Below are 20,908 nucleotides of genomic sequence, written 5' to 3'. Positions count from 1 at the left end.
GTGGTTTCCATGAGATTTTTGAAGGTGAAGCAAATAAAGGAGATGGGAATTGAAGAAAATGGATAATTTAAACAGTGTGTCTCTTGAGTTCCATCTGAATGCATTGAGCCAAGAGAGAAACTAATGGTTCACATGAAAAATGCAAATAACTTTCCATTTCTCAATGGCATTTGCAGAATTTTGAATTTTGTCATGGCCCAAGAAAAATTGTAAATAAAACCGTGTGGCCATTATTATAATTGATAGTATATCATCATTAATGTATTTTGAATATGAATAACAATAAAAAATTAATAATAAAACAATATTATAAGCATTGTCATTTATGAGAAAGATTACTATTAATAGAATATTTTAAAATAGCAAAGCATCTAAAAATTGGACACTTGGCAAACTTGCCAAAGTTCTCATCTTGCTATTTTCTATTGTATGATTCTAATTGAAGCTACAATTTGAAGGTTTTAAGTTTAAATGTGATTTTTAAACTTAAATTTGTTTTAAACTCATTTTTACATATATGTATTCAAATAACTCACTTTATATAAATATATTAAAATATAAATCACTTTACATCCAACTCACTTTTAATTAGGATTAATTTAAAAAAATCAATTTATTAAGAATCAATTATCATAATAGTAGAACCAAAATACACTATTAACATGTTTAATTTGACTTTTGAAATAGTCAAAAACAATTCTAAAAATGTAGAATTGATTTTTTGAGTGATTTTGAAATGTTTGATTCATTTAAAGTATAATTGATTTTGTCCTTACAATTGATTCTACGTTTTTTTCTCTTGCATAAACAAATTTAACTCATATCATTTAACAATCGATATTCAATACAAGAAGGAATCAAATTAACAATACTACGCCTAGTCTGAGAATTGATCGTTTTTGCTAAATATGAGCAACCAAATTCCTTTGGCGCTTAATAAACTTAATCTCAAAGTTAGAAAAATGAAGTAACAAACTCTTCTTAATAGACAAAATGATTTAACTAAATTCATAACTACCATTATAATTAGAATGAATAGCTTGAAGAACCTTTTGAGAATTACTTTCGAAAATCACATTATTGAGCTGCATTCCGATAGTTGTTTGTATTGCCTCCTTTAAAGCCATGATTTCTGCTTCTATTACACCAGCTCCTATTTGTTGTTCCCTTTTGATTATGGAACCCTGCATCAACATTACATTTCACCCACCCCTTCACTCGATAGCATATAAGTTGTTTGAAGATTTTGGGCATACTTTCTATCATTTTTATCTTGAAATGTATACCAATCTTGCCAATTATAATAAGCTTGCATACCCAACTTTATTCTTTCATCCTCCCCGTCGTCCTCCTATCATTAACCCAGATCACAAAATCCTTGATCATGCTATGCATGCATGCTTTGTGCGGATGTATGTCAATACCAGTGTTAATGCATGGTATGTTTTGGGTCAATGCGTGATATGCATAAAATGATGCATGCGTTATGGGTTAATGGATGATTTGATTGGTAGATGAGAATTATACCTTACAATTGATTCTACATAAAATTAAAATTTATAATTTCTGACTTAAAAATATAAATATAATATTAAAATTTGTTATTCAATCACTTTTACATAAATATATTTATATACAAATTAATTATGATAAATTTAATTTTATTAAATTAAATTCTATCAATTTTAATTATGTCAAAATTAATTTTATTTGTAGTAAATCCAAACGCACACTATACGGATCAGGTTGATGTGCATAAGGTATATCCTTATGCACAGTACATAAGTCTCGTACGAGTAATATTTAAATTGTTTCGAGTAACATTTTAGTTAGAAACGAGTAATAATATCATAATCCATGAATAATATATGCATTATTTGTACACACCTATTAATTATGAGTAATTATTAATTGTGAGTAATGAATACACTATTCTGAGTAATATTTACACAATTCTGAGTAATATCTAATTTTAACTAAAGTGCTTTGAAGTTCTTCTACACCCTAGAAAATCTTTGCAAATGCTTGAGGTTATTTGGAGCCCTCCCCCCTCAGGATGGATTAAGGTGAATGTGGATGGGCTGGCCAGAGGATCTCCCCAGTTGGTTGCTTGTGGTGGTATTTTTCGTGATGAGGCGGCCTCGCATATGGGAAGTTATTGTGATTTCATGGGAGAAAGAGATTCTGCTATGGCTGAGCTGGTTGCAGCCATGGTTGCTATTGAAAAGGCTAAAGATTTGGATTTTAAAAAGTTGTGGATAAAGACCGACTACTTACTTGTTGTTAAAGCTTTCTCAAATTCGTGTTTGGTTCCTTGAAAGATTTGATCTCGTTGGCTTCGTTACATTGCTTATACTCGTTCGATTGAGTTTTTGATATCACATGTTTATAGGGCAACCAAATTTTGTGCGGATCTCCTTGCGAACTTAGGTTTATACATGGGTAGATTTTGTTGGTTTCAGTTTGTGCATTCTGTATCTGTGCGGGATTACCTTTTAGACAAGATTGGTACCCCTAGACTTAGACTCTGCTCCTAAGGAGTCTTGGCTTGGGCCCCACTTGTGTAACTTGTTTTCCTTTTTATTTATGATATTTTCGATTTAAAAAAAAGTGTAATATATTCATTATTCTGACTAATATTTATACTAGTTGAGTAATCTGTATATTATTTTGAATAATAAATATAATACTTTGAATAATATAAATAATATTTGAATATTTATGCACTGTGTATAAGAATATATCTTATGTACAAGACATCCCCACACTATACTATAATAATTGAATAATAATTAATAAATATAATAAGATAGGACAAGAATGTTGAGCTTTTTAAGTTTCCACGTCACTTAATTGGAAGCTTTCAACGAGGACACATAGATGAAAAGCAAATAAGTGCATCGGATAAGTATAAAAGCAAAAAAAGAAAAGAATAAAGGATCCGAATTTTGGACGAACACGAACTACAAATCACAAATAGTAATTTCTCTTCACCTTCATTCTTTAACTCATTCTAACAACTTTTCATTTTATTTTATTTTTAACACTCTCTTCTCTCTCTCTTCTCTCTCTTTCATCTATATATCTATCTCTAATATAAGCTTCGCTTTTAGGATTTGAGTATTTTGGAATTGAAAATGGAGTCTGGGAAACTGATCGGATTCGTTGGATTGGATGAAATTGGATTACAGATCGCGTCATCGCTTCTTCGCCATGGTTACGCTGTTCAAGCTTTCGAGGTTTCTTCTTCTTTCTCTATACGCTCTTTCTAATTGCAAATCAGAATATATTTTCATTCCCAGTTTTTATTCATTTCATTTTGTTAAATTGATTTAAAATTACAAATGCAGCAACTTGCTTTTCTTTTATACTTCTGCTCTCAATAATTTTTACGTTATGTAACCGTGTTAGATATCAAACGTGTTAGATATCAAAAGATCTTTAATGCAAAAACGGTCTCGACAAAACGCGATGAGAAGATTCCAATATCGATACTAAAAATTGTGATTAATTCATACTACGACGATAATTACGATCAATATCAATGTCGCGACATTTGTATCCACCGAGCACTGTCAGAAAAACTTTTATTGAATTTAATTGTTAAGTGAATCACTACTGATAATTTATTAAAAGTTTTTAATTTTTATTTTAATTTTTTTTAAAATAATATATATTTTTTTAATAATTGATAAATAAATTGATTAATTAGTGAGTACAGCCGTATCGATCGCGATCGTTATTAGGTGATGAACATTCACGATTTACACGGAAAATCTTTTGTTTTGTTATGTCACTAATTTATTTTTAATAATTGATAAATAAAATGATTAATTTATTTGCATGATTAGTGTGTATTTTTTTTTCCACATGCCATACGAATGACGCTTTTCCACATCATTTGATAAAATATATCTAGTCATGTTTTTACGTAGTTTATTTAATTTTTATGCTTATTTTGCATTATTTTTATTAAAAATTAATGTGACTGTATATAATATAGTAAAAAAAATGGTCCCAAATTCAAAGTGGCAAAGACTTTAGAACTCAAAGAATAGTTTAAAAATTTTAAATTATAAGGATTGAACCTACAACTAGCGGGTCAGGTCGTTTTATCTCTAGTTATTAATGAAATAATATATTTGAATTATAATTTAATTGAATAAAATTAGATAAATTTACTTTATATTATTTTTATTTTTGAATTCTTTTAATATTTATTTAAAACCAAATATTTATTCAGCTTGAATTTTGAAATAAATAATATAATAGGTAAAAAAATTAAAATAATCGTTAGAGTGGTAAAAAAAAATTGTAAGCAGCAAAATATATTGAACAAAGAGAAAATCATTAGAGTGGTAATTAAGTGGGAGTACAGTAAATAATTTTTTTACTATAATATCAATAATAAAAAAGAAAAATATAATCCGTAATCACAACCTAGATGATAAAATACCACAAAAATATTTAATTAAATATTAGAGAGCATATTCGAATCTGCAATAATACACTCTTATCATATTCAGTGAATTTTGCTACTAAACTCTTTAACATAAACAAAGGAGAAGGGTATCAATAACTTCATGGCATATATATATATATATATATATATATATATATATATATATATATATATATATATATATATATATATATATATATATATATATATATATATATATATATAAAATGTGTGTTCAATTTAAGCTTCAAAAAAATATACGTAACTTCATTGCTTTTATCATGTACTATTATTTCCATAATATCATATCTATTAACATTTGTGTTTGGATTGGCGGTGGGGAGAATTGATTCTAACGGAATTGAGTTTGATAGAATTGATTCTAACAGAATTGATTTTAGCAGAATTGATTTATGTTTGGATACATTTATGTAAAAGTGAGTTGAACAATAAATTTCAGTGTAAAAATTACCCAGAATCAATTCTGGAGGCAGAAGCTACAAATTGTAGCTTCAAGTAGAATCAATTTTGGAGGCAGAATCAATTCTACTTTTGTCTAACCAAACATATCAAAATCACCCAAAAGCAATTCTACACCTCTAGAATTGCTTTTGGCCATTCCAAAAGCTAATCCAAACATGCACTTAATTGAGAATTCAATAAAAGAATTCATAAATCATAATATCATATTTATAAGCTCAACAATTGACATACACACACAGGGGCTCACACATCCAACTTGATAATATTTTTTGAGATGCTACTTGAAGAAGCTTAGCTAAGTAGTTTATAGAATTTTATTTATTCTCTCCATTTTGATTTTTGATTTTATTTTATTTTATCCATTTTGATTACTTGAAATAAATTTCAAAAGAACTTGATAATACTTGAAATATTCTTTATCCTTTCTTAATAGTTTCCCTAAATATCTGGGCACAGCCTCTTAATTGAAATACAATTTTCTGTAGATAAGTGATCCCATCATAAAAGAACTTGTAAAGATTGGAGGAATTAAATGTGCAAGCCCTTCAGAAGCAGGGAAAGGTAATTGTTATTTCAGCTATATTGTTTAACTTTTTCATAGACCAAAGTTAAGTTTGACAACCTTTGTCCTGGTTTGTTGCATTAGGCCATTTAAATTGAGTTAAAAAAAAAGTTGTAAAATAAGATATTATCCATATTTAATAACTTTTGTGCTTTTAAAATCAAATGCGGGATATGAACTAGAACTACATAAATATCATTTGAGGGATCAGAAGAGCTTGCGTAATTTGTAAGCCAACATATTTCTAACGTAGAAAGAATCTTTGTTTTATGCGCGACCATGAACAACAAAAGCTGAAGCTTGTATGTATGAACTTGTCGGAGAATATCCTGGAAAGATGGTTATCGCTTACTGTTGGAGAGTAAACTAAATAGGTCAATTGATTTCAAATGGGATTTTTCTATAACAGCTAAAATATATTTTGATTTCGCAAAATGAATCTTATATAAAGCTTGTCTCTCAAGTTCTATTGAGCTACAAAGCTAAGACAAAGAATGCAAACTTTTGAAATGTTTGGCAGGTTGGAAGTTACTGTATAAAAGGAAAGATAACTAAGTTTTGAACTTTTTACGTGCGGAACATCTGTTTTTGAAACAATCTGCTTTGCCATATTTCATGTATCTTGGAGCTCAGACTTTCATTACTTAATCTGACTTTGCATCTAATAACTAAACATCTTCTGGAGTGGAGATATAAAATATTTCGATTAACTATTGCTATTATTGTTGGGGTTGTCATCATCTCCGAAAATGAATAGAATATTGTTTTTTGTCACTATCACCAATCAATAATGCATATCTTTTTCTCACTTGCAGGGGTAGCAGCTTTAGTTGTCCTTATATCTCACACAGATCAGATTCATGATCTGATTTTCGGGGATGAGGGTGCTTTAAAAGGTTTATATGGAGCCTTGTGACATTAGACATTATTTATTTTTAAGGATCTTGATTCATTTAAAAAAAAAATCATTTTTTGAATATGCAGGTCTAAACCCAGATACAGTTCTTATTATTTGTTCAACCATACTACCATCAGCTCTCCATAAACTGGAGAAAGATTTGCAAGGTAACATGCGCCTTCTATGTTTTTGGCTAATTAAAATGCTTGATTATTTGTAAAAGGAGTTCCTAACAAATAATGCTTATTCCTCTGCATTTAGAATGCATAATTAGCCCTTTGATCATTTTAACAGTTCTCATGTTAGTTGAACATTTGAGGATATGGTATGAAGCTATTGGAATTTTTTGGGTCAATGACTCAATATGATGCATCTGTTAATATTGCTTTATGTTTCCTACTGCTTAAGTCAAACAACATCAAGGTCTACAACCGAAACCCAAATTTTCAGGCCTGCCTTAGGCGGAAAATAGGTAAAGAGGGAAGAGTTAGTAACAAAGAGAAGGTGGTAACGAACTGAGTCTGTTATATGAGGTGGGAATGAATATTCTGTGAAAGGCATGAGAAGGTTTACGCTTGTAATTGGGAGTCTTGAGGGCACACTCTGAGTTGGGAAATTCGGCTGTCACTTTCCTTGTATTTTCTTTCTTTTCATATAGAAACTCACAGATACAGATTTACTGATAGGAGTTCCTGGCCACTTTCTCTAATATATCAACTTAAACCATTGCACGCTAAATTTACATATATTCTGGAAAGACATCTTTAAACTTATGATTATTTTGGAATTCAGTAATAGTGGGTTACTGCTCAAAGTAACCATGTTTGTTTATCCTGTAGAGTTTCAGAAGATAGCCTATGTTGTTGATGCATATGCCTCTTATGGGAGGTCTGATGCGTTGAAGGGAAAAGTCACTGTAAGTTATTGTCTTATATTTATTATATGTTGAAAGTCTTTTCAACTAAAAACAAAGTTCTTGATTTTGATCAATTACTTAATCATCCTATCTTGCATCGGTTATTGCTGTTTATACTACTTAGATTGTATCATCTGGAAGATCAGATGCCATTGCAAAAGTACGGCCTCTTCTTTCAGGTAAAGTTTTGAGACCTGTTTGGATATACAATACACAAATATGATATGCCATAAAAATAAGTATCTTTCTTCCCTATCACACTAGTTAATATTGCTTTTTGCTGACAGCGATGTGTGAAAAGCTGTTCACTTTTGAGGGTGAAATTGGTGGTGGCAGGTGCACATTCCTTCCTGCCCTTGCTAAGCCTAATTTTTTCATTATGTAAAATCTTTGAATGCCCCAGTTCTATATATCCAAGCCTTGCAGAGTCCCCCGCCCGTAAAACAAAAATTGCAAAATAACATGCCTCATGATTTACTTATATAGTAATCCTAAGTTACTAAAAAAAAGTTACTGTTATCCTATATTGTGTTCTACTCGGTGTTTTTAATTTAAAAATATTTACCACTCTTTTTCATTGCAGTAAGGCTAAAATGGTCTCTGTGATGCTGGAAGGAATTCATTTCATTGCTTCTGTGGAGGCTCTATCTCTTGGTGTAAAAGCTGGAATTCATCCATGGATAATCTCTGATATAATTTCTAATGCCGCTGGAAATTCATGGTACGTGTTTAGTCAATATGATACTGCTAACTTTACATTAAACAAATTCTTGCACATAGTCGTACGGAATTACAATTGTTGATGTTTTATACTATATTTATTAAAAAAAATTGTTTATTGGAAAAAAGTTTTTTCAAGGCAGGATGGGTGACTGAAAAATATTGAAAAAGGGGGACTTTCTGTTATTACAAATATTCTTTGATGTCTATAAACTAAAATATTCCGGTTTTGGCACAAATAGAGTGCTGATTATTAAAACATGCCATGTACAACTTTGTTCTAATATTCTCTAATTGCAACCCCTCCCTCTCAATTATCGAAGGTGGTGATATTTCCTTTATTTTGCAGGGTATTCAAGAATAACGTTCCACTTTTGTTAAAGGGAGAGGTTAAGCATCAAATTCTTAACACTTTGATTAAGGAATTGGTAAGATCTTTAGAATCAAAGAAGTAACTCACTTTTGAATTTCTTATTACGTTCCACTTTTGAATTTCTATTCCGTGGTAATGAAATTTCTTATTACTTTTTAGTCAAAAAGAGTCACATTATTGTATTAATTTGGGTCTTGTTTTCAAAATTAGTGTTATGTTTATTTTACAGCGGCACTTCTTGTTGTTGTTATTCTTTTCTAAACATTTCTCGTCAGTAACTGAGTTTGCTTTTATTCCAGGAAACAATTTTGGATATGGCTAAGTCACTTACTTTTCCACTTCCACTTTTGGCGACAACTCACCAACAACTTATTCATGGTATGAAATCTAGTAAACTATGTAGTACGCATTTGCTGTCAAGTTAACGAAAAACAACCCATCTGCAGCAGACATAGTTTAGCAAATTCATTTTTTCAGGGATTTCACATATTTCTTCTGAGGATAATGGTGACACAACATTAATTAAGGTTAATTTCATATTCATCATTTTGAGTATTTCAATCAGAAGTTACTGTTTTTTGAGGCTGTAGTGTCTTTTCTTTACTGTTAGAAATAAAGTAAATCGAAACATTATGTGCTGATTTTTTCTTTTATATTATCATGTAATTATTGTAATCCTAGTTCTTTGTGATTGTATTTATAATATCATTCGTGTGCCCTTAACACATGATTTCATCCTAAGACTTTTGTTTCTCTTATCTTTCAAAAATTAACATAATTTTTCTTCTATTCATTATCATGACAGATTTGGGACAACGTTTATGGAGTGAAAGTTTCAGATGCGGCAAATGAAGAAGCATATAACCCTGAGAAACTTGCATCTGAAGTCATTACTTCTTCTAAAAGTGGGACTCGGGTTGGTTTTATTGGTCTTGGAGCTATGGGATTTGGCATGGCAACTCATTTGGTCAGATCAAACTTCAGCGTTTACGGTTATGATGTAATTTCTCTCTTTGGGATCTTAATCTCTATTGCATTAAATATGTTTTAAATTTTCTGTAAAAGTTGATAATGGTGTCATAATAGTGAGTTGGTGACTGTATCCGTCAATGATGCAAACTTTTGTCCACTTTACCAATAGCATTGGTATTTAAAAAGAAATTTCCCGTTGGAATGAATACTATAAGTATCTTTTCAAATCCTTATTTTTATTTTTGCTTTTAGGTGTATGAACCTACTCGAATCCGATTTTCAGATGCTGGTGGCTTTATTGGAAACTCTCCAGCGGAAGTCAGTAAAGGTAAATTGATACATACCATACTATGTAGTATATACCCAAAAAAAAATTGTAGTTACATATAGACCTAGAAATGATCTTGTAATGTAATGAATAATAAAATTAAAAGTGACTTTCTTTCTTGTAATGTAATGATTTTGTATCCTTTTTGTTGTTGGTGTTTCTTAAACTGAGAGTACAGATGTACGGATTAGTACAGCCTGTTTTATTTGGAATCTAATTATTTTAAGCATCAAGAATATTCTCCAGGGTTCTTGTACTATTTCTATGTTCTTGGTTTTGTATTTGTCCATTTTGTGTATTCTAGTTATTAGGGTGATATTCTCAATTAGTTCTTACTATTAATGATACAATTACAAGCTCTTCCGCTAAAAAATTGATACAAGCATTCTGCATTACATATAATGAAGAAACAGGCCGGGAATATCATAAAATACTAGTAAAACTTAAATGGTATAGCTATTAGAACCAAGGTCTTCTATGTGAGCTGTTAGAGTGCAGAGTGATCTTTGGTGGTAAATGGTAATTAGCTTTATGCATGATCTCAAAACAAATGAGTTGCCTTTGAGAAATATTGATCCCCTTTATTTCCTTTTGATAAATAATATTTTTTCATGTAAATGAATTTGCTAGATTCATACAAATAAAAATATCTCTATCACATTTCAAGTCCTCTACATCAATCCATTATTCGTATATTATTGCTTCCAGATGTTGATGTTCTCATAATCATGGTCGCGAATGAAGTTCAAGCAGAGAGTGTTTTGTATGGAGAAAATGGTGCTATTTCAGGTGTGCATATGTATATTAATTGCCCTTATTATTATTATTATTATTATTATTATTATTATTATTATTATTATTATTATTATTATTATTATTAATCCTTTTAACTGTACTTGATCCTTCTTTATGCACTATGTAGTTCTTCCTTCGGGTGCATCTATCATTCTCTCTTCTACAGTTTCTCCGGCATACGTGAGTCAGCTAGAACGTAGATTGCAAAGTATGTTACTCTCCTTCCTTTGTGATGATTATCTAATGTGTATTATGATTCTGAAGTAATTTTTTCATTTCCATTTTTATGCAAGAGAAAATTGAATTTTGGGTTTGTCAACTCCCAAATGTTATAACGAGCTTGAGTTTTTATGATTATAATTTACACTATGCGACAAGCAAGTAGAAGTAAAACTAAATTGAAAAGTTTATTAGCCTAGTTGTAAATTGTTTGAATATATAATAATTAAGTAGTAGGCAAAACTAGTATAATTCAATAATTGGGTTAATGTTTCTGGCCAAGTATGAGGCATGAAGGCATGCTATGTTTTAGAAAATCTTTGAGATTAATGTTAGCTTCAGCTTTATAGGTGTCGTGCAAAATGGATAAGTATACCATCCTGCCAACTTGTATTTTCAGTTAACAACAAGCGTTCCTCGCACTTGCAAATACCCTGAAGAACCGTGCAAGTTAAAATTGGACAGAAATAGACTGTTTCAGTTATTATCCCAGTGACACTGAAGTTTTTACTGTTACAAATCATTGATTAAAATTTCTGGACATTGAACACTCCTTTTCTCTGAAACGTGGTTTATCATAGCTATATATGGTGTCTATATCTTGATTTGATGTACTTGGCTAGAAGTTTAATGGTGATGCTTAAAGCTCTTAGGGAAATTTCTCTTTGATTGTTTTCTCCCCATCAAATATATATCAAATTCTTAAAAAGATGTGTGATAATACTAGTCTAAATGGGCAAAATTCTCTTCTATTTTAGGACTATGCTTTTATGATCAAATAGAAAAATATGTTTGTATAAAAGTTTGTACATGATTATTTTTTGTGAGTTTTGTTAAGAAGTGTGGTTGGGCCTAACTCAACCCTACAAAACCGGCTTGTAGGGTGAGGATTGCCCCCACTTATAAGGACATGTTTAGGCCATATATTGTCCGATGTGGGACTCTTAACACACCCCCTCACGCCCAGGACTAGACAACTGGAGCGTGGAAATAAACGGTGGGTGGCCCGATAACGGAAACCATGGAAGGTGGCCCACCGGATCTTAAACGAGGCTCTTGATACCATGTTAAGAAGTGTGGTTGGGCCTAACTCAACCCTACAAAACCGGCTTGTAGGGTGAGGATTGCCCCCACTTATAAGGACATGTTTAGGCCATATATTGTCCGATGTGGGACTCTTAACAAGTTTAATTACTGTGCACTGACAATTCAACATGATATAGTAGATAATAGATGCAATTTGTGGATTTTTTATTTGAACCTTGGTCATGGTTGCCTTGCCTATATGATATTCACAAGGAATATTATTTCTTTATCCTGAATGCTTTTCAGAGGTCATTTTATAGCATGTTTTTATTCCTTCAATGAAGAAATTAGTTGTCTAATTGTTAATTTTTAACATGAAAATAACACAGATGGAGGAAAAAGTTTAAAGTTGGTGGATGCCCCTGTTTCTGGTGGTGTTCAGAGGGCATCATTGGGAACACTTACGGTATTAAGTACATCTTTGGTTTTTAGTTAAATTGCCCTTTTCATTTTTGGACCGAGCCACTGAAGTCATGTATATTTCTCAGATAATGGCTTCAGGGACTAATGAAGCTCTCACAAGTGTCGGTAATGTCTTAGGAGGTAAGAAGTACTTAGCATAGAAGTATATAGTGTTAATACAGTATCTGGGTTAACAGATTTCTGAAATAGTTTTCTGGCTAATTCACTTTGATTCTTTTTAACCAGCCTTGAGCGAAAAGCTTTATATTATCAAAGGTGTTTGTGGTTCTGGAAGGTATTGTTCAATTTTATAAGTCAATCGTTCTTTATCCATTTTAGTCCTATGTCGCATACTAGTGCTACTTTCTATATGCATGGAACATGTAATTCAATGCCGAATCTGTTAGAAGGTGACAGTAAAGTTGAGTTCAAACTAATGTATAACATCATTTTGGTCTATTTTGTTCTCCAGTGGTATAAAGATGGTTAACCAATTGCTAGCTGGAGTTCATATTGCATCAGCTGCTGAGGCAATGGCATTTGCAGCAAGATTGGGTTTGAATACCAGATTATTGTTTGATTTTATTACAACCAGTGGGGGAACATCCTGGTATGTCTCTTCCATGAAGTGATCACTTTCTCCTCCCTTCTCTTCCCCTGGCCAAATACGAAAAATAAGGAACAAAATCAAAGTCATTCAAATATTTTCATAACCATCTTTTGAGGTCATGAGTGTGTTCATGGTTTCTCCTCCATACTCTGCTCATGGCTATTTCAAAGGATAGTCACTGATCACCGTTTATTTTCAACTCTTAATTTTGAGGACTTCTTATACCTCTCCCCAGTTGTCTAACCCCCCACACCACCCCCAAAACAACAGTCATAGATATGAATAGAAAGTGTTACTGCTATGCTTAAGAGATGTCTCCTGTTTCAGGATGTTTGAAAATCGCGTTCCACACATGCTAGACAATGATTACACACCTTATTCAGCACTTGATATCTTCGTGAAGGATATGGTAAGAAAGAGTCTATTTTTCTCTCTCTATGTTTAGTAGGGGCACTGGGAGACACATGATATGAATAACATTTTAAGATTTCTTTATTGAATATGTTTTCACGTTCAGGGAATCGTTACTCGTGAATCCGCTTCCTTAAAAGTTCCACTTCAACTATCAACTATAGTTCACCAACTGTATTTGTCAGGTGCTGAATATTACTTATGATTTTATGACGTGTTTTTCACTTCAATTTGGTCGTTCCGATTTCAAATTTTGTTTGTTAATTTTTTAATAAAGCATAATCCTTCGGGGCAGGGGATAGGAAGCCTTATTTCAAATCACATTAAACTAAAGGAAGAAAAAGAAGAGGATTGAAATGAACTTGTCCATATGATGGATGAAGGGTGATGCATTTTGGATCTATTTATCCACGCTCTCATTTAAAATGAACCTCATTCTTTTATACGGAGTGGCATTGAGATACTGCAGAATACGACACCTGTCTATATACATCCTAGTTAGCTAGTTTCCATCTAAAGATCAATCACATTTTCTTTGAGAAATGAAAATGCCTTGTTTTGAGTGGATTCACTTCAACCTCTAGGAAATAATTGAATTTCCCAAAGACTTTCATCTCAAATTCTGGCGCTAACTTCTCCGTGAGCATGCATTTACCTCTCAATCGGATCATCTCGTTTGATGACAAATGATTGACATATACAAAAGTACAATTATTTTACCTCTTGTGTATGTTAGTTTGGCCCCCTAGATCGGAAGCTTTTGATACCATATGAAAATGATTTTTTCAATATTACTGAGAGGTACTTGCTCAAACTTGTAACGTTGTTGTATAGGTTCTGCTGCTGGCTGGGGAAGAAAAGATGATGCTGGTGTGGTCAAGGTATGAGCATCTAATGACAATTGCACATTTACATTGCTAATAATTACATAATATGCGCCTATGACAATAATTGCCCATTTACAGCAGTACTTGATATTCTTTTCCTTCTTCTTTGACCCCCCACCCAAAAGCAAATCATCGGCAATGACAACGTCACAATCATTAGATATAGTTGTGTTTATTCTTCAGCCATTAAAATGCTAAGATTTTGTTAAGAGAATATTAAACATTAGGTAAGAAAACACCTTGATTAGAATAATCAGAAGGCTGTGTTAACTTTTTATACAGTTTTATGAGACACTTACTGGTGTTAGAGTTGAAGGGAAACTTGAGTCTCCCAGGAAAGATGCTGTGTTGAATTCTCTTCCACCTGAGTGGCCTCAAGATCATGTTCTTGACATTCAAAAATTAAAAGAAAGCAATTCAAAGATTTTGGTCGTTCTGGATGATGATCCAACAGGAACACAAACTGTTCATGATATTGAAGTATTAACAGAATGGTAAGTGTTGTTCAGTTTGTTTTGTCATTTCTCAGTGCTTGGCAGAATCCATTCTACTTTTAATATTATAATATTATCTCAAACCAAACTGCCAAAACCACTATTTTTATGTGAGCTAATTTTAGTCATTTTTTATAATTAGTGATAGTTTAGCCTTGATATTTGAACGAAAAAGCAAGATGGTCTTTTAGAAGTATTAGAATTAGAGTTTGGCCTAACTCAACCTTACAAAATTAGAATTAAGAGTTTAGGCTCCATGTCTAACAAATGTGGGACTTGAGATTTTCTCACTACTGTGCAGGACTGTTGATTCACTGACTGAGCAGTTTAAAAGACGTCCAAAATGTTTTTTCATTTTGACAAATTCCAGGGCGCTGAGTTCTGACAAGGTAAAGAGCTTAGTCAACATGTAGCAATAAATCCATAACTTTTATTTAGGTATTAAATGCAAAAGCTATATGCTCATCTCTTCTAAATAATGGGCACAGGTCAAAATTAAGAATACTATAAAAGCAAAAATAGACCACATATTTATGGGTTACAAAGCATAATAATACTGTATTCAATTGTTTCCCTGTAACTGGAAAGGCATGCTATTTGAAGTACAATGAAAAAGTGTTGGTATCTTCACTTCTTTATTAACATATAAGGATTGAGCTGAACAACTTCTTGAGTTGCAATAGTTGCAGCACTGAGGTATCTCGGTTCTATCCAATAAAAGTATTAAGCTACCTGAGCCATGTAATTGTTGCAGACTTGCAGTACTGAGGTACATAGGGGCAATCCAATTAACATGCCTCCAAATCCACGTAAGCTATGTAATAGTTGCATTGCAGCACTTATGCATCTAACTGACATAGCATAAAATTCTTCAGAAAAAAACCTGATGCATGGGCCGTTCTCCAAACCAGAGTCAAGCTGTTAGATATTTCAATAATAAGTAATTGTGAGTGTTATGAAATTCATAATAACTTGCATTTAATCTTTGACAGGCCACTATATTGATAAAGGAGATTTGCAAAAATCTAGACACTGCAGCAAAATCAGTTAACAACATTGATTTTACGGTGGTTTTGAGGGGAGATTCAACTTTGCGCGGTCATTTTCCAGAGGCAAGGATGACATGTTTTAGCTCAGTAGTTATTGTAAACTATGATAATGAGAATTATGCTTCAATTTGGAAAATGACACGGCTGTTGTTTACAGGAACCAGATGCTGTTACTTCAGTATTGGGTGAAATGGATGCATGGATTATTTGTCCATTTTTCCTTCAGGGAGGCCGTTACACTATTAACGATACACATTTTGTTGCTGACTCCGAACTGTATGTCTTTCCATTCATAACTAAGTATAGGGATTATAAATAAATTGATACAAAGTTATAACCCAACTTAATTTTGCCCGCAGGCTTATTCCTGCAGGGGAAACAGAGTTTGCCAAAGATGCTTCCTTTGGCTACAAATCTTCAAATCTATGTGATGTAAAAGTTTTTGTCCCTCTCCTTTATTTGATCCATGTGATTTATATTTTCTTATTATTGTTTCGGAAAATAATAGTTTGAGTTTTTTAATCCAAATATAGTGGGTGGAGGAGAAGACAAATGGGCGCATACTTGCAAGTAGTGTTGTATCTATTTCTATCCATCTTTTGAGGAATGGGGGGCCAGATGCAGTTTGTCAGCATCTAAGCAATTTGAAGAAGGTATGCAAAATTAGAAATATATTTGATTTCCTTTAATTTCTAAGAACACGCTGATTTGTTTTTTGTCTAAGCAAGATATTATGATTAAGTAGAGAGGTATTCAATTCACTTACTGAGATTAGTATATTGTATTAAGCAGGGGTCAGTATGCATAGTTAATGCAGCCAGTGAAAGAGACATGACTGTATTTGCACTTGGAATGATCAAGGTAATACTTCTTTTGCCTCCTATGTGTTTTCCCCCCCTTTCTGCGTGTTTTGTTACTGACGAAAATGTTCTTCTATTGTTCTGTCTTCTTAACAGGCAGAGTTGTTAGGGAAACGTTTCTTGTGTCGCACTGCTGCTAGCTTTGTATCTGCCTGCATTGGAATCATCTCTAAGCCTCCGGTGTTGCCAAAGGATATAGGAATATCTAGAGAAAGGAATGGAGGTTTGATAATTGTGGGATCTTATGTTCCAAAAACGACAAAGCAGGTGAAAAGTTATTGATTTCAAATTTCCCAAGCAAACCCATTTTCTCATTTTTTTCTCATGCTTATAATCCCAGGTTGAGCAACTTAAGTTACAGTGTGGTCAGTTCTTAAGAAATATCGAGGTGAGCGATACCCTAATTTTCTTTTCATCTTTTGTTGTTAATTTAAATCCTCTCATGTAAAGAACTATAATGAAAATCTGTTTAGTGAAAGCATTCATTTTTATGTTTAGTACAATCTTTCTTTTTAAATTTTATATGCCGGGCTAATTAAGATTTTTTTTGTAATAGGTCTCTGTTGAAAAACTTGCCATGGGGTCTATTGAGGAGAGGGAGGATGAAATCAGTAGAGCAGCTGAATTAGCGGATGTATATCTTAAATCTCATAAAGACACACTTATAATGACCAGCCGAAATCTCATAACTGGGAAATGTTTGTCTCCATTTTTTTTAAAATTTCTTCTTTCCACTTCTTTCTTGCCAAAATTTTATAATGTTTTTAGCATTCAATATCATCTCTAAGACAGCTTCTCTATTCATGTTATGACCATACAAAAACTGCTAGTGCATTTAAATTTGGGAACCAATTTTTATGCCCCTCGTTTTAATCTTCTAGTTTATTTTCAAATTTGCAGCTGCCTCTGAGAGTTTGGACATTAACTATAAAGTGAGTTCTGCTCTGGTGGAAATATTGAAAAGAATAACGATTAAACCTCGTTACATAATTGCAAAGGTACTCTATATTTAAATAACTTAGTGAACATGCATTCTGCCGTTTAATTTGTTACATGTTTGTATTAAGAGCTAATATTTAAATATTATTGATTATGTATAGAAGATTTTGTTGCTTATCCATCTCACCTTCTCCTTTTTATAAGTTAAAAATATTTCCGTTCATGTTTGAAGGTTGATCAGATAATATCCAATGACACGTCCTTTATTTATTTTTTGGATATGTCCCAAGTTTTGATCTAACACTGACAAATAGTACTTTTTCTAGGGTGGTATTACCTCTTCAGACCTTGCTACAAAAGCCCTTGGTGCAAAATGTGCTAAGATTGTTGGACAAGCACTCGCTGGTATTCCCTTGTGGCAACTAGGCCCTGAAAGTAGACATCCTGGAGTTCCTTACATTGTTTTCCCAGGTAAGTAATTTTATATTTTTTTAAAGTCACACTTTCTAACTAAGTCTGAGTATCTGATACTGTAAAATCGATATCTTCATTCTAGATCACGTCTTAATTAGCTAAAATAATCTGTCTTTGGTAGGTAATGTTGGTGACAGCGGAGCATTGGCAGAAGTCGTGAAGTCCTGGACTTGTCCAACGACATTTTCATCAACAAAAGAGATTCTTAACGTAAGGATAATCTGGTTCAAGGTTTCACAGCAAGTATTGGTGAATGTTGACTTTTGTTCTTTTTGTCATAAAGAATGCAGAAAAGGGTGGATATGCTGTTGGAGCATTTAATGTCTATAATTTGGAAGGAGTTGACGCTGTTGTTTCTGCTGCAGAGGAAGAGCAAAGTCCTGCAATATTACAGGTCAGAAGCACACTTCAAGCCCAAAGGGATCTTGAATGAGGAAATTTGTTAAATATAAACCCATTTCTATGCTTTCATGCACCAACCTAGGATACTTTTTTCATTGAAAATTTGCTAAAATGAATGAAATCTCTACAGTGAGACTGTGGAAATTCTAAAATTTCTAAGAATAACAGCATAATAACTATATCTCCATGATCCTCGATTCTTTTCAATTTCCATCCTAGAAAATTGCACTATTATAGCTTGTGATCAGATTCGTTTGAGGGAATAATAGAAATTTATAACCTGCAGAGTTTTGGATTAATTTTGAAGCAACTAAACTTTAACTTTATTGCATTGTTGATTGATTGTTTCATATTAGTAATTGTTAGAGTATAAGATATTTAAAAGATATTATAAGATATTATGATATATTATATTAGAATAACTGAAGTTATTTCCAATTTCCATCTTACAAGCTGGTTTTGTAAAGTTGAGTTAAAATTGATTTTTTTTAATTGGTGTTTCTCAAGTAATTTTGTATAACCTATTATATTCAGATTCATCCTGGTTCTTGGAAGCAAGGAGGAATTCCCTTGGTTGCTTGTTGCATTTCTGCTGCAGAGCGTGCTAGTGTAAGTGGCAATGATTATTTGAATTAATTTATTTCATTTAATTTTGCTTTTTTCATTTTTTAATAAGAATGCAAAATTATTTGAAGTGAATAGACATCTAAATAGTATTACTAAGTAAGAAAAGTTATTTGTCAAGATTAAACAAGGGACGCCATATAAAAATAAAACTAAAGTTTGTCTCTCACCATTTTCTTTTACAATTTTTTTAAGACAGATCTAACATTTCTAGAATTTTTTTCCCTAGCGTGTCTTCCATCATCTCTCTATTACAGTTAAGCACTATATGAGTTTTTCATCTCCTTGTTAGCAATCTAAAAAAAATAGAAATTAATGAACTGGAAATGTTTTCAGAAAGTAAACGGAGACTAATGTTTCATATTCTTTGGATGATTCTATAGAAAGTAGTATCAATTAACAAAATAAATGAGGATGTTACTCAATATCTGATTTGCAGTGATCTTGCATCGGTGAGGAGAGCACGGAGATCTTTACTTAGACTTGGATAAATATTAGTTTGTGTATTGTTATATTTCACTACCAATGTTTCTAGCAGGTGCCCATCGGTGTTCACTTTGATCATGGAACTTCAAAGCAAGATCTTATGGAAGCTCTTGAACTGGTAATTTTCATTTCTACTCGCATAAGCTCATACTACAGCACAAATTCAATGTCAAAGATGATGTGGCATGCATTTATGGTCAGTTGTTGCTTTATTATCTCGATACTTTTCTAAAGTATTATATGTTTGAATGAAACACTTCCAGGGATTCAGTTCTATGATGGTGGATGGTTCACATCTTTTGTTTGATGAAAATGTTGCATACACAAAATTCATATCATTATTGGCTCACTCAAAAGATATGTTTGTTGAAGCTGAGTTGGGAAGATTGTCAGGGACAGAGGATGGCTTGACTGTCGAAGAGTATGAAGCCAAGCTAACAGATGTTAATATGGTCATAATCTCCTCTATAACATAAGATCTCAAATTATTCTTCGTTGCTCGACATTGCTACTTTTATTAATGTCGGTCTCATTAATTTCAGGCTGAAAAATTCATTGATGAGACTGGCATAGATGCTTTGGCAGTATGTATTGGTAATGTGCATGGAAAGTACCCGGCAAGTGGACCAAAGCTCAGATTAGATTTGCTTAAGGTGATAATATACTTTTGCTTGTAATGTCCATCGAAACCATACTTTTGCTTAAGGTGATAATATACTTTTGACATTCTACGATATTTAGGAGCTGCATGCTTTGAGCTCGAAGAAAGGAGTTATTCTAGTGCTTCACGGTGCATCGGGTTTGGGCGAAGAACTTGTTAAGGTACAGTGTAGTAACGTTTATTTGTGACGAGCAATGTAGATTTGAAAGTTCATATTGCTAACCTTGTAAGCTCTTCTTGATTCCTGACAGGAATGCATAAAACTAGGTGTTAGAAAGTTCAATGTGAACACTGAAGTAAGACAAGCATACATGGACTCTCTCGTTACGCCCCAAAAAGATCTTGTTCATGTTATGGCTTCTGCAAAGGAAGCTATGAAAGGTGTGGTTGCGGAAAAGATGCGTCTGTTTGGTTCAGCGAAAAAAGCATGATCTACAAGATTTATTTGCTAGGATTAATGGTGACTATCAACTGCATGTTAGTTTGCTATAATGCAGTTTTCTAATAAAGAATATTACAGCATCATTGATTCATTATTATTTATCAACATCTTCAATTCAATAAATGATTGCATTTCTCATTTACTTGTCTAACACTTGTACTTTTTCTTTTGAGGGTTTTCCCAATTTTAGTTGCAAAACTTTGAGAAAGCAAGGCAACTTGTTTATCCTTAAAATTTGATTAGGCATAAAAAGGGATTTTGGCTTATTAAATGAAAGACAATTCAACCAGTCTCTCTGATAATACAGCCAAACATTTCTTACGTAAAAAGGTTTTGAAATTTTCTTAATTTTT

At 32.4% G+C, this 20,908-nt stretch overlaps 1 protein-coding gene across 1 annotated transcript; it reads left to right on the top strand.

Annotated features, from left to right (window-relative positions):
- Positions 1–2,845: 2,845 nt before the first annotated feature.
- On the top strand, positions 2,846–20,693 carry LOC131594430 (uncharacterized). The gene is made up of 43 exons (XM_058866550.1): positions 2,846–2,979; positions 3,114–3,239; positions 5,431–5,506; positions 6,323–6,403; positions 6,492–6,572; positions 7,245–7,321; positions 7,446–7,500; positions 7,609–7,657; positions 7,905–8,042; positions 8,391–8,469; positions 8,714–8,792; positions 8,892–8,941; positions 9,220–9,414; positions 9,639–9,714; positions 10,423–10,503; positions 10,637–10,717; positions 12,144–12,220; positions 12,303–12,357; positions 12,463–12,511; positions 12,689–12,826; positions 13,154–13,235; positions 13,344–13,422; positions 14,072–14,118; positions 14,407–14,618; positions 14,920–15,007; positions 15,611–15,730; positions 15,825–15,943; positions 16,027–16,099; positions 16,201–16,320; positions 16,460–16,528; positions 16,624–16,794; positions 16,868–16,915; positions 17,084–17,225; positions 17,428–17,525; positions 17,793–17,937; positions 18,062–18,150; positions 18,224–18,334; positions 18,877–18,951; positions 19,505–19,570; positions 19,716–19,904; positions 19,995–20,105; positions 20,194–20,274; positions 20,365–20,693. The coding sequence occupies exons 2-43, from the start codon at positions 3,138–3,140 to the stop codon at positions 20,542–20,544; spliced, it is 4,134 nt and encodes a 1,377-aa protein (XP_058722533.1). The 5' UTR covers positions 2,846–2,979; positions 3,114–3,137; the 3' UTR covers positions 20,545–20,693.
- Positions 20,694–20,908: the final 215 nt, after the last annotated feature.

Source organism: Vicia villosa, linkage group LG4 (assembly GCF_029867415.1).
Source record: "Vicia villosa cultivar HV-30 ecotype Madison, WI linkage group LG4, Vvil1.0, whole genome shotgun sequence".
NCBI lineage: Eukaryota > Viridiplantae > Streptophyta > Magnoliopsida > Fabales > Fabaceae > Vicia > Vicia villosa.
This window is presented reverse-complemented; position numbering and strand designations above follow the sequence as displayed.